Below are 14,996 nucleotides of genomic sequence, written 5' to 3'. Positions count from 1 at the left end.
TGTTAGTATAACAAGTGTTGTAATAAAGAAACTTATTGTTGAAACAACTGATGTGGTTCTTTCTTCTGAATAGTTACTGACTGACTATTGTGGCACTGGAAGTGCTTTACACTCCTCATAGATAAGCTTTAGCTTCTCACCACAGCTACCCCTAGAGAGCTTTTGCTATCTGTACATGTAAACACTATCACTAAGGGTTGCCTGGACTCAGTATAGGGTGCAACACCGCAGGTGTACACCATGAACTGAACCAGCCTCCTACATCTACCAAAAAGGGTTTGTGACAGACATTTATGCTGTTTTATTCTCCTGGACCCTTTTAAAAGTACAAGATGAAGAATTGGGCCATTGTAGCCTTTGGCCACTGTAGCCTGTTCCTATAGGCTGCATAATATCTTTCTTTCAAAAGTGACTCTGCAGGGCTTCCTAAAGAAAGGTGAACATCTACACTTAAGAAGATATACTGTGAAAAGTGCTCCAGGGTCCCCACACACGGACGGGACTATTCAGTGCTTATGACTATAATGGAAATCCCCTATGAGAGAAAGTTTTTAACCTGCCATCCGAGATCTGGGGAAGATGCTGGACATCATGGCAAGTATGAAGGTCTACTCTTTGGTTGTCAACTAAATCTGCACCTCTCAGGAAAAAACATTTGCTCACAGGGCATATTGGATGCCGAAAAAGCTGTTGATTCTGGGAGGATGAGTGGTGAAGAAGTGCCCTAAATGTGGCGAGGAAAAGGCAGACGATGTCCATATGTTTTGGCAGTGCCCTCCGATCCAGATCTATTGGCATGAAGTGAGCAGGGACTCACTGAAGTTATGAGTCAAGAAGTTAAGGTAAGCCTGGCACTGGTGATTTTCAGGATCAAAGATGGTGGAGGGCTACCGATAAATTGGTATAAGAACCAAACAATTCTTACTTTTTGTATTAATGTTGCTGGCACAATAAGAAATATGTTTGAAGTGGGTGCTTCCTTGCCCCCTGATATCATGGGAATGGCAAGCTTCAATTCAAAGGATAAATAGTTTCAATGGTAACAGTCCCCCAACTAAGAGGATAAAGTTTTGGGATGCAGGGGAGAATTGACATAAATCACAGCAGAATAATAAGTGAGATCAACTGTTTGAATCACAAAAGGAGAATGTCCAATTATTATGCATTCAAGCAAAAAACCTTTTAAGGGGAGCTTGTATGTGGGCCATATAAAGAACTTCTGTGATACAAGGTCTGCTTGTGAGGTCTTCTGAGTGAGTGACATGGCTCTTGCGTCTCATCTCCTTTTCTGGTGAGAGGTGGAGGCGATTGTCTCTACATTGATCTTCTTTTGCCTTCTGATTGTACAAATGAGGACAAAAAAATACTATGCTTTGTACTTTGACTCAGTCTCTCTCAGTGGTATGTCAACCTATACTGCTTCTATTCTCATATACCACCTTCAAACCTGCCTCGAAGTTCCACCTGGAACAAAATGTCAAGTGGCCTCTAACAATCCATGTTCAACTACCTGGGAACTACTTCTGGGCCTTCCTAACTTCCCTAAATGTAAAAATGTTGTTTTAATTATAAATACTACACTGTCTGGTCTAACGGTACAACTTGACCTAGTCTTATTGCCCAAATTCGTGGCTCACTAAGCATCACAACCACAAACTTCCACCTGTCCACTGCCCAGACTGTTTATCTCCTCTTATACTAACGTTATGTACAGGTGTTTTTGTCAAACACCTATTACTGCTTCATAAATACATATTGGGTCTCATTTAACTGACATACTCCAAAGCCAGATTCATCCTGAATGCCACGGAAATAAACAACCTTCTCTGCCGATTGGAATGAATACACAGGAAGCTCATAAGCAGACTGGATTTCTTTTACAGTTCCTAAGGACCGATCCTGTATCGTAACCTTGGCAGCTCACTTGAGGACTTATACAATATGGCTATCTAAATCTTGCTTGGGTCAGCATAGAAACTCTAAAAGAGGTTCAGCATCCATCCAGCAGAGCACCCAATGCCTTCAAAGTGGTGGACAGTATGCATCTGCTTAATTCAGAAGAATTTAATCTCACCACGTGTTTACACTTGCTAAATCAATTTCAGGCCTTCATGTTAATCAGTGCAATTCCTTGACAACTTTTTTTTATTTTTTTTAAATAAATCATTCCTCGAGCAGATAGGTTACTTCATACAGTGGATGTTTGGTGAGTGTGAGATGTTAGAAAGCTAAGTATTTGTTAACAGTAGACCCATTTTCACAGATTTGACAATGTCAAAACAATGCATATATGTATATAGTTTCTTATATCATCCATTATACAATACGGCGACCAATACCTTGACTGGAACACCAAAAGCTTACTCTAATAGAGATAAAGCTACGATTACTGGTTTGGGAAGAAGCATTCTTACCACAAGATATCTGCACAGCAGCCTCATGGAGTCCCACCACCCAAATATGTTGAACCTGTTTAAGTAACCTCTTTAGAAGCGCATAATTTGTTATTTTATTTCTTTTTATTTTCCAAGGATAAACAGGCTATTCTATTCAAAGCTTACGACTATCAATGAAGATCCCCTGAAGGTGAAGGGAAAAAAATAGTTACTTACCTGCAACTGTGGTTCTCAAGTTTTGGTATCTTCCATAAGCTCACATGCTTGAACCATCTCCGTCGTTGAAGTGAGAGTCCCACTGTATTTTTTTAATAAAGCAGAAGGTAAACTACCATAGACAATAAAGGCAATGGACAGTCACTGTCATAGCCAATCTATGTCTAAGGGAGGAAGGAACATTCGAAAGGCCAGCGAGAATAAAGGCTATTTTAACAGGTGAACCACTAAATTACACAGGAATAGTAGTAAGGATAGAAACCTGCATTATTTGCATATCAATGCTAGGGTCATCATCGGCGGTTCAGTTGGCAGTGGCACTAACAGTGGAGCCATCGATGGGGCTGCAAATGTGGCTGATGAACTACTGACAAGACAGCTAACTGTTGAGCCTTCAACAAGGGAATCAGCACTGAAGGTGAGCCCATCGATGTGGAGGGCGGTAGGCCTTCAATTAATAGATTGTCTGTGATGGTGGCACTCTCGACGAGAGGTGCTTGGGTTTTGATTCTTTGATTGTTGATCACATGGCAATGGAAGAGAGGGTGCAAAGAGCAGTTGATGCAAGGTGTCTGGTGGCTTCTGTTGGTGTGACCATCAACAATGTTTTAAGCAGCAAATATTTCATCTCCGATAACAGTGCTGTAAACAAGGTAATCAAAGATCTGGGTTTTTGGATTCCCTCACAGAACAAAGCTTTAACCGCTTGAGAAACCTTTCACATCAAGTGCACAATGTCTGTAGTGTGGTGGATGTGAACAGTTCATAAAGCACACTCAACAAGAAAATATTTATGGTGCTCACACCAAAAGGATTTTCTTTTTAAAAATATAAGGTCGGACACAAGGAGAAAGCTTCTCCACGTACTAACATTTTTCTTTTTTTTCAATCAGTGTTGCACAGCTCACTGTTGTTCAGAAATTAAAACCGGTCTGCACCATTAGGTGCCCACTGTCTTCAGTTTATTAGTGCTAGGGGGGCATAACTCTGCCTCAAGCACCGTTCTACATGAGAGAGGTACTGCTGGAAAGGAACAATGTCCTCTTCCAGGCAGTACCTCTCCCTAGTGGATTCCTCCTTCAGGATTGCTACAGGACTGCAATACCCAAGCAGGTATCCACCCACTAGACACCATGGAAGGAAGGAGCAACCCCATCAGGCATGGTCAAGTGCTCTTCCAATATAAAAAAAAAACTTGAACAATCTTCCTGCCCCCCTGGGTGTGAGCAATTGGTGGTTTATCCCCCAATCACTCCTTTTTCTAGCGGGACAGAAAGCCCACTACATGCCAGGATGAAGAAAATAGGGGTTGGGGACAGCCTGCCCAGACATTGGTCTGTGCACCCATTATGTAACAGCGACAGCAGTCTTTGGCGCTGATTGACGGTGCACCAAAGGCGTGCCTAAGACAAGCCCATCTGCGCCCGTATGCAGGTGACTGGGGCCTGGGGCCAGAAATTCTGCACCGTCTCAGGTAATTCGCTACTCTTTTAACCAGCTCATGGCACTTACACCTCCTATTTCAGCTAATTGGCAGTCTCTCAGTATAGGGACAGGTTTGTCAATATGTAAGGGTGGTAAGTTTTCTATTCAAGTGGGGGATGCTATTGCTAATCCAACAATCTCTATTAATAATAATGGTGCGACACTGATACATCATCATGCTAGCCATAAGAATGAATTTTGTTTCTTCAGTATAAACTGCTCCTCCCGCCTCAAGCATCGACAACATGTGTTCATTATTTTGTGTGAATCCAGAACTTACACCTTGTTCCTAACAGAGACATGGCTTCATGATGGTTCTCTGTCTGAGGTGATTTCTGCCTTTCATTCCAACTACTCTATTGTCAAAAGAAATAGGCCTGATATGACAGGGAGCAGCCTTGCCATTATATTTTAAAAAAAAACATAAATTCAAAATACGTGAAATCCCTCTTCTAGCTTATAAGGTTTTGTTTTTTTCCGATTGCCGTTATATCCAAATTTACTCTGTCTGGCGCTTTAATGTATTGTCCTTCAAGAAATGCTGGAAGTTGGTGTGCTAGCATCTCAGACTTACTGTCTCCATACACTTTGAAATCAGCTAATTTTATTTTGCGGGGGGACCTAAATATTCATTTGGAAGATCTGATCTGTAGTTTTGGTACTACCCTTATTGATGATTTGAAAACTCTGAACCTGACTGCGTAACTGAGTTTCCACTCATGAGGATGACCATCTGCTAGATCACATTTTTTCTAATATGAATAATCTGACCACAGAGCTTCCTATACCTCTGATTTGGTCAGATCATCTAGCTGTTCCATTCACGATTGGATCTCTAGCGATTCCATAAAAGAACAAAATAAAATAGTTACTAAATCAAGGACCTTGTCTAAACTGGATGCCCCGGCATTAAACTCTGAACTTTTTCGAACGAAGAATATGGAGATGTATCAGGGATTGACTAATAATTTGTTTATTAAATCTTTGGATGTTATTTTGCCACCTTTTGTGTTGCATTCTAACAGAACTCTTCCGGGTGCTCCCTGGTTCAATGAATCACTCCGATAAGAAAAAAAGCTTTGTAAAAGACTTGAAAGACTTTGGAGAAAGTCTTATTGAGAAGAGACTAAAACGAATTACAAACTAGCCATGAAAAGATATCATGCATTGTGTAGAACATCTTGCGCAACATTATGGGCCTGGTTAGAATAGAATGGAACTTGTAATACGGCGGACGGGATATCCGTCACGTTTGGGACGGAGTAATCCCTCCACCAAGATTGTAATCAGGCCCTATATTCTGATAAAAGCATGAAACTATCCTAGGATGCTTTTTTTAATGCGCTTAGAGATCTTTCCGATTCTCGCACCATGTCCCCTATGCCTTTGCTCTCTCAGTTTTAATGCGAGGAGATGGACCAGTTTTTGATTAAAAAGGTGGCGGATATCCATCGTCATCTTTCTAAAGCCACTATGGACATGACTTCAGCAAGTGACACTGCTGCTGAGACTTATTGCTCGCATACCTTAGTACAAGGTCCTACTGACAGAGTAAGAAGCTCTGATGCTGCACCTGACATGTCCTTGTGGACCCCTCTCGATTTGTTCACCTTCTCCAATAGTTTGCAATCCATCAATTCAGGTTCTCCATTCGCTTGTTGGATCCGAAATTACTACAGGTGGTATTGAATTTGTTAAAACCCTCTTTGCAGGAAGGCCACATTCCTTGAGTCGGACGCACGCTATGGTTCTTCCGCTCTTAAAGAAGCCTAACCTAAACCCGTTGATGTGGTTGAATTTTCAACAATTTCTCTGCTGCCTGTGTTCTCCAAAATTTTGGAGAAATATGTGAATGTTTCACTCACATCTTATGTGGAGGCTGTAGGAAAGTACCATCTTGCCTGGCATGTTACCCCCATTTAAACTGTATGTATGTTTGTTTTTGCCCTTGAGTCACTGGGATCCTGCTAGGCAGGACCCCGGTGCTCATAGTGTACGCCCTATATGTGTTCCCTATGTGGTGCCTAACTGTTTCACTGAGGCTCTGCTAACCAGAACCCCAGTGTTTATGCTCTCTCTGCTTTCTAAAATTGTCACTGCAGGCTAGTGACTAATTTGACCAATTCTCATTGGCACACTGGTACACCCATATAATTCCCTTGTATATGGTACTTAGGTGCCCAGGGTATTGGGGTTACAAGAGATCCCTATGGTCTGCAGCATTTCTTTTGCCACCCATAGGGAGCTCAGACAATTCTTACACAGGCCTGCCACTGCAGCCTGAGTGAAATAACGTCCACGTTATTTCACAGCCATTTTTCACTGCACATAAGTAACTTATAAGTCACCTATATGTCTAACCCTCGCTTGGTGAAGGTTGGGTGCCAAGTTACTTAGTGTGTGGGCACCCTGGCACTAGCCAAGGTGCCCCCACATCGTTCAGGGCAATTTCCCCGAACTTTGTGAGTGCGGGGACACCATTACACGCGTGCACTGTACATAGGTCACTACCTATGTGTAGCGTCACCATGGTAACTCCGAACATGGTCATGTAACATGTCTAAGATCATGGAATTGTCACCCCAATACCATTCTGGGATGGGGGGAAAAATCCATGATCCCACGGGCTCTAGCACAGAACCCTGGTACTGCCAAACTGCCTTTCCGGGGTTTCCACTGCAGGTGCTGCTGCTGCCAACCCCTCAGACAGGATTCTGCCCTCCTGGGGTCTGGGCAGCCCCGGCCCAGGAAGCCAGAACAAAGGATTTCCTCTGAGAGAGGGTGTTACACCCGCTTCCTTTGGAAATAGGTGTGAAGGGCTGGGGAGGAGTAGCCTCCCCCAGCATCTGGAAATACTTTGATGGGCACAGATGGTGCCCATCTCTGCATAAGCCAGTCTACACTGGTTCAGGGATCCCCCAGCCCTGCTCTGGTGCGAAACTGGACAAAGGAGAGGGGAGGGACCACTCCCCTGACCAGTACCTCCCAGTGGAGGTGCCCAGAACTCCTCCAGTGTGTCCCAGTCCTCTGCCATCTTGGATTCAGAGGTGTTGGGGGCACACTGGACTGCTCTGAGTGGCCAGTGCTAGCAGGTGACGTCAGAGACCCCCTATGATAGGCTGTTACCTCTCTTGGTAGCCAAACCTCCTTTTCTGGCTATTTAGGGTCTCTCCTCTGGGGTATTCTTCAAATAATGAATGCAAGAGCTCACCAGAGTTCCTCTGCACTTCCCTCTTCGACATCTGCCAAGGATCGACAGCTGACTGCTCCAGGACGCCTGCAAAACCACAACAAAGTAGCAAGACGACTACCAGCAACACTGTAGTGCATCATCCTGCCAGTTTTCTCGACTGTTTCCTAGTGGTGCATGCTCTGAGGGCTGTCTGCCTTCACCCTGCACTGGAAGCCAAGAAGAAATCTCCAGTGGGTCGACGGAATCTTCCCCCTGCTAACGCAGGCACCAAAAGACTGCATCACCGGTCCTCTGGGTCCTCTCTCATCCTGACGAGCGTGGTCCCTGGAACACAGGAGCTGGGTCCAAGTGTCTCCCACACTCCAGTGGCTCTTCTGTTCAAATTTGGTGGAGGTAAGTCCTTGCCTCCCCACGCCAGACAGCAAACCTGTGTACTGCGTGATTTGCAGCTGCTTCGGCTTCTGTGCACTTCTCCAAGGATTCCTTTGTGCACAGCCTAGCCTGGGTCCCTAGCACTCCGTCCTGCAGTGCTCAACCCTCTGAGTTGGACTCAGACGTCGTGGGACCCTCCTTTTGTGACTCTGAGTTCACAGAACTTCCAAGTGCCCGCTCCGGTACTTCTGCGGGTGCTGCCTGCCTCTGCGGGGGCTCTCTGAGTTGCTGAGTGCCCCCCCCCCCATCTCCTCCTCCAAGGGGCGACATCCTGGTCCTTTCTGGTCCCCAGCACCACCCAAAAACCTCTACCGCAACCCTTGCAGCTAGCAAGGCTTGTTTGCTGTATTTCTGCGTGGAAACACTTCTGCAACACCCAGCACGCCGTGGGACATCTTCCATCCAAAGGAGAAGTTCCTAGTCTTTTTCGTTGTTGCAGAATCTTCGGCTTCTTCCACCCGGAGGCAGCCCTTTTGCACCTTCATCTGGGGTTTCCTGGGCTCCTGCCCCCCCCCTGGACACTATTGCGACTCTTGGACTTGGTCCCCTTTCCTTGCAGGTCCAGGAATCAGTCTTCAGTGTTTTGCTGGTGCTTGTGGTTCTTGCAGAATCACCCTATCACGACTATTGTGTCTTTCTGGGGTAGTAGGGTAACTTTACTCCTACTGTTCAGGGTCTTGGGGTGGGGTATCTTGGACACCCTGACTGTTTTCTTACAGTCCCAGGGACCCTCTACAAGCAACCATAGGTCTGGGATCCATTCGTGATTCGCATTCCACTTTTAGAGAATATGGTTTGTGTTGCCCCTAGACCTATGTTCACCTATTGCATCCTATTGTGATTATACATTGTTTGCACTACTTTTCTTACTGTTAGTTACCTGTTTTGGGTCTATGTACATATAACTTGTGTATATTACTTACCTCCTAAGAATGGGTATTCTCTGAGATACTTTTGGCATAATAATTGAGGGGGGAGAGAGCCCACTGAGCACCAGAGAAATCAGAATTAAGATAAAAGAAGTGGCTTTTCTCCCACCACCCCATAATGGTCCTAGTCTTTCTGTCCACCCTCCCCTGGGCAGAATGTGTGATTTGCCCCTCTAATCTGCCCCCATGAGGAGCCAGAAAGCCCACTAGACATGAGGAATAATATAATTTAAAAAAATGAAAAAAAGGGCTGGGACAATCCAATCTAGCTTCAGTCTGTGCCCTACACTATAACCAGTCCAGCAGTCTTTCACTGCACCAGGGGGCGCAAAAGGGAAGTCGCCTGGACAGCACACGTAAGATAACATATATTTTTTTAAAAAGCAGGCACAACAATCTATTTGCATCCTGCACCCCCCTCTCATGAGACAGAAAGCCCTCTAGAAATCAGGGATATATCATTTTTAAAAAAGGATCCCTTTCAGGCATGAGGCCAAGCCTATAACCCATAACAGGGACAGCAGTCTTACACCGGCCCTTGGGGGGGGGGGGGGGGGGGGGGCAGAAAGCTCATTGACACAACTGATAGCATAGCTTCATAATAATAAAGGGGGGGTAGCCCACACAGGCACAGCCTTTCTGCTCGCCGAGGACATGGGTAGGGGGGAGTGGGGGTAGGAGGGTTTGGTTACCCTACTGTGTCCTCCTCAGTTGTGGGAGGTAGCAGACACACCGAGGCAATTTTGACACTCAGAGGTAGATGGGAGTATGTAATTCATTAGTAATTTGGAGGTTTAGTAAAGTGCTCCCCAACTGTTTTAAAAGGAATGTGTCAATGCCTGAAGTCCCGGGGGGGGGGGGGGGGTCAGACAATGGCACTTTCAATCCTAATATGGAGCCTTCTCTAGCAGTCAATAATAGCACACAAAACTGAACCTCTTGCCACCAATGACCCATGCTCTCAAATGCACTTACCGCCTAAGTCCATCATCAGAGGAGTCCACGCAATCCTGGCCCATACCCATCAGAGCGCTAAGGCCAGTGGCGATGTACACAGCATCCCCAAAACCTGAAAAAAGAAAGAGCTGGAGCTCAATTAACCACTTGTTTCAAATCACCCAACCGGGCATCTTTGTGGACAGAAAATAATAAACACCTGTGATAGGAAATAGGACAAGACAATCAGCTAGTCTGGAAGGAACAGACTGACTGCAACATGTTGGAATGTTAGTGGAATGAATACGTATTTTTATTGTTTCACTTACTTAAAATTGGTACAAGGAAGTACCAGTAAAACCAGATAACATGTTTAAAATTAAATATACAGGACAAAAAGGTTAATTGCCCATGTGTATGCTGTATAATGGCTGCCATAGGAATAAGGTGAGTTTTATGTGATTTTAAACAGCCATCATAGCAATATGTTCATTCTGTATGTGGTCATTCTGGGATATGCTGGGTTTACTTCTGGTTTAAAAATGGCTGCTTCCAGGTTATGTTAGGTTTACTTCCGGTTTAAATTCGCTACCCAAGAGACATGCTGGCCTAGTGCTCGACTTCAAATAGCTGTCCCAGGGTTACAACTTTAGTTTGCCAACTGAAGTGGCTAGGAGGGAGGGGAAGAAGTGAGAGATAGAGAGAGGTAGAGAGTGAGAGAGTGAGAGAGAGAAAGAGAGAGAGACTTTTTATTAAGTGGACATTGACAGGGTAGTCAGAGTTATGCACTTTAAAATAGTTTGCTTTCTTGCAAGGGTTTGGTATGTGGACATCACAAGGCTTCCCAGATAAAATGACAACCAAAGAAGCAAAGCTCAGTAACGTGTAAAATATACAGAGATTTACTGAGATAGGATACTTTCATAGACAAGGGTTGTAGAGGCCCAAGTAGCACCGACAAACTACTCCATCCATGCACCTTTGCCCACTGGGGACCTCTTTTTCTGAAGTGAGATGTCATTCAGTCTCCACTGTCATTCAGTAATGGGCTTTCCCCCTTGCACATATACGGCTCTGCCAGTGGGGCCCAGCCATGGAGGGATCCACCTCTTCTCGGGTGTCCGGCAAACAGTTTATGTGTCCATTATAACCTTGGCATCTATCTGGGGGTTTATCTGACAAGCTCCATTACTCAAGGGTCCCTTTGGGATTGACTGCTACAGTTTATGTGCATTTCATATTGTCCTTCCACCTAGTAAGTACTCTCAATGCAGGATCTTGACTCCTTAAATTTACAAAAGGTGGAAAAAGACTGAGTGCGAGTGATGCTTTTTCTGGTGGATACTCTATCCTACACCAGATTCCTCACCTTTTGAATTCCTTCAGAAGCCAGACTGGATCCAGAAACCTTAACTATAACAGCTCCTGCACGCCAGTAGATGGCACCATCAAACTCCACAGTGATTGCACCATCTGGAAGTGATGACGCAGACCAACAGATAGGTGCCATCACTGCATGCGGACATCAGTTTACAAAGGCAACTTTCATGTCCTCAGACATGGAGCCACTCACAAACTGGTAGCTGAAAAGTGTGTTGAATCTAAAATGGGTGCTACTGAACTATCAGACATCCACTTCACAGAAGGGGGAGTACAGGCCGGTGAGGAATTTGTAGTTAGAGTATTCGCAAAAAGAGTGTTATAAAAAAAAAATAAGCAACTTGTTCTTCTGAAAAATACTTCTAACTGCAGATTCACTACATTTTGAAAAGACACCCATGCATCGTTCGAAGGTGGTGGGTCAGAGAAGGGGACTTTACCAGTGGGCAAATGCAACTCACCTCTGTGGCTTAACAAACTCCCATCACAAAAGAGGTGCTCTCTTCCGTGGGGGTCCCAATAACGAGTCTAACATAATCTATGAAGAGGGTCAAGGCCACTAGCACTTTGAAGGTCTAGAAAGGGGAAGCAAATTGCCTGATTCTTCCTCCTCAGCATCATCTGGAAGATGTGAACTGCCCTTTGGGGCATTTAAATCAGAGTCAAGGATAGCCTCCAGCCATCTGTAAAACTAGCGTCAAAACACTACTTAATAGAATGTTGTGCTTCAAGGAGTGCTTGTCACTCGACTTAAAGTCATGTTTTTGACATGCGTCAAACTGCACGTATCTGCCAGTCTTTCTGAACACAGCGTTCATTTACAGATAAAAAAGGGTGCTGCTTCACACCTACACAAACCAATGGCGTTCAAGGTGACCTGCCACCTTTGTTATTGGACCTGTGAAGGTTAATGCCCTCCCTCAAACTTGGCCCCATTTCCCAAGATTAAAAAACTGAACATCAGCGCCATCGCTTGAGGAAACCCAATCAGTTTCATGGGTCAAAATGTAACAACACAACCAATCACGGAAATCAGCACCCCCGAAGAACGTCATCAGCCTAAATCAGCCATCTTTGTTTTGTGGTGTGGCTCCAACCAACAACAAGATCGTCCACATCCTTGATTAGAAACACTGGCAGTGGGACTTCAATAAAAAGTACTTTAATTGCAAAGTCCCACCTGATTCACTAAACAGCAGACTGGTGTGTATGTTCATACTACTGAATATGTATTGAACAATTCATCCCATTACTCTAGGATGCCCTAAATAACAAAATATATGCTCTCTGTTTTGCTTTGTGTTCCTACCTGCATCACTATCTCACTTATTTGTCACCGCTTACACTGGTGAAGTTTGTTTTGTGCATCAATAACGATTTATGTGAAGAGTTTGATAATTTGCACTTTAACTCACCTTCTGGAAATACTTTAAGCACACAAATACAAACAGCTCATTCCTGAATGTGCTCACAAATCTTTTTGAGCATACACTTAAATAAGAACTTGTATTTGAATAATGCTGTGATTTCTTTCACTTGATACATGGAACTACTCCTACTGCACTTACAATTGTGGTCAAATGTGTTTAGAAAAGAAGATAACTGCTTGTTTTGACTGAAGATTTGGAGCCCAAGCACCAAAGGAAGATGTCTTGCAGCTTTGGGACCAATATTCTGATAATATTGCTTTAAAGGGCGCACAAAAGAAGAAAGGAACCGATGTCAGCACACAGGGGTTATGCCAATCTACAGGCTCATGTTGTCACTTTCAGAAGTGGCACGAAGCCGATGTGGAGTCCCATTGGTGCACCTACCAGTGCACAGAGGCTGTTGCAAGAAAAGATTCCAGATCCAGTCTGGTGCCTGGGGGATTAAAAAGATGAGGGATCTGTGGTTAGAAATATCCATCAGAAAGTGCATATACATGTGTGCCTGTGGTGTTGCTCTCCCAAAATCTGGAAGATGACTCACAACCTGTTGTACGTTCTTCTGTCATTGTGGAGCACTTACCAGGTCCAGTCAATTTCTGCCATAGTAAGAGCTGCACTAGGGCCCCTGCCTCAAACCCTTAGAAATTATGAACGTGAGAGAGATGGCTGAGGAGGAAGTAACAGGGAAAGCATAATCCTCATTGATGTGGATGCTTCCTCCAATTCTGGTCAGCGTACACTCTCACACGACCTGGTTTGGGACCTCACTCCAGAAAGGCAGTCAACCTGCATCCATTTGTACCCTGGCAATTGTCAGATAGCTCTGGAAGATTCAGACTGCCAGTCCCTTCACCAGTCACACAAAAACATGTGCATCCCACTCTGCACGATAACAAGCCACCCATAATACCCCTTCTGACTTCTATATTGTCTGTACAGTGAACCACAACAAACAGTCCCAGGAACATGGAAGTAAGTGCACAGGGTGTATTAATGCATACAGTGTGCTTTAAGTCTGATGCTGCCCTACTGGCGTCTCAAAGTGAGTTTGAGGTGGATATCTCATCCAGGCAGGCCTTGGTGTAGATTGTAGCCAAAGAGTTGTGAGAGGAGCAGCACACCCACCGAGGCATCCATCCATCCAGCCGCTCACCAGCAAGGAAAGGAGAAGCAACACTGAGCAGGAAGAGTTGTGCCAACTGAAAGAACATAAGATATGACAGGACAGTCCCAAACCCTCCGAAATGAGATGGAGGGTGGGGGGAGAGATGGGTATTACCTATGCTGCTATTGCTGCTCCGGGAAGAATGGGCATATAGGGCTGCAGACGAGTCAGGGGAAGGCGGGTAGCAGCGCTCAGCTCCTACACTACTAAGCAGGTTCAGCAACACCTTCCGGTTATCACCTTGTCAGTGGCGGGAAAGAAAAAACACCATAGTCAACTAGGGATCGTTTTGGCAGAAGCATGGTTATTTTCCTGTGAGTGCCCACTGAATGCATCCAGTGGTGCACTACACTTGCAGCAAACATTGTGACCCACTCAGGGCACACCATACATCCCCATGAGCAATTCCAGCTGACGGTGCTCAACTTTCACAGGTGAGGCGGAGTACACAGACTTATAACGACACAACAAACTACATAGAAAGATAAAGCTGATGTTACTTTACCATCACATGTGTAGCAAAGGCCTGTGGCCAGCAAAGGTACAGCTGAAATCATACAAACATCAGAGGTTCAGCACATGGCATGCAGATCAACAGATGAAGGCACACATCTGTGAATGTGCTGATGTGGGTGTGGGTCCTACACAGGTGAGCTAAGATCATATGACGTAGACAGACACAGCTGTGGGCACCTAATTGTGTACAAATGTATCGCCTGCAAACTACCTCTTCAGAGAGGTACACAATCACAGATTCTTCAGGCAATGGGAAATTCTGATAGGAGTAGACCTCCTAAGGCTTGCAGTTGTCCTCCCTCATACAGTAAGTACAAGTCACATCTCCACCAATATAAAATCTCTACTCTTCATCCCAAGACCTCCATCCTACATACATGTGAAAGAAACACTGTCTTGTAGATGGCACAGGAACCCTGTAATTAGTGAAGTTGAAGGAAAAAGTAGTCCTGCCATGATACCTCGACCCGCCGATATCTCCTTTTGCCTAAGCAACATCCTTGAGGATCCCTCACATTACTTGTTCCTTGTTCTGATCCCTGCGTTACCCCCTAAATAATGTAGCACCTATCAATATTCAATTAGTACAAAGGTATCTAGCTGAACTCATGAGATATGCAAGCACAGGTTCTTATGAAATGCGACGGGCTTAGGAATAAGAAGGCTAAAGTTCTCAGCCAATCGGCCTTCATTAGTAGTCATAAACATTGAATCACATGCAGAATGGGTAAATTCGTTTTTTGTTTTTAAACAGAAATCTCCAATTTTAGAAACAAAATGCAATGTACTTTAAAAAAAAAAGATTCACAGTAAAATAAAAATCCTCCACTTCCTTTTAGAAGTGAAAATATGACAGGAAACCATTTCCTTAGCCATACAACCTTGTAGAGGAAAAATAAAGGCCACTACTGCTTTAAG

General features: G+C 44.6%; 1 protein-coding gene across 4 annotated transcripts in view; it reads right to left on the bottom strand.

Moving 5' to 3' along the window:
* The window catches only part of PLA2G6 (phospholipase A2 group VI), a 317,414-nt gene that overhangs the window by 129,507 nt on the left and 172,911 nt on the right, over positions 1-14,996 (bottom strand). For 3 of the 4 annotated variants that reach the window (XM_069231334.1, XM_069231335.1, XM_069231336.1), the window contains exons 9-10: positions 13,677-13,802; positions 9,627-9,720 (exon numbers count right to left, since the gene is read on the bottom strand). In XM_069231334.1, coding sequence (XP_069087435.1) covers positions 9,627-9,720; positions 13,677-13,802 — 220 coding nt within the window. The remainder of the gene's footprint in view (positions 1-9,626; positions 9,721-13,676; positions 13,803-14,996) is intronic. The other variant, XM_069231337.1, reaches the window with a different exon arrangement.

This window comes from Pleurodeles waltl, chromosome 4_2, assembly GCF_031143425.1.
Source record: "Pleurodeles waltl isolate 20211129_DDA chromosome 4_2, aPleWal1.hap1.20221129, whole genome shotgun sequence".
NCBI lineage: Eukaryota > Metazoa > Chordata > Amphibia > Caudata > Salamandridae > Pleurodeles > Pleurodeles waltl.
The sequence above is the reverse complement of the archived record's forward strand: the minus strand, read 5'-3'. Positions and strand labels throughout refer to the sequence as shown.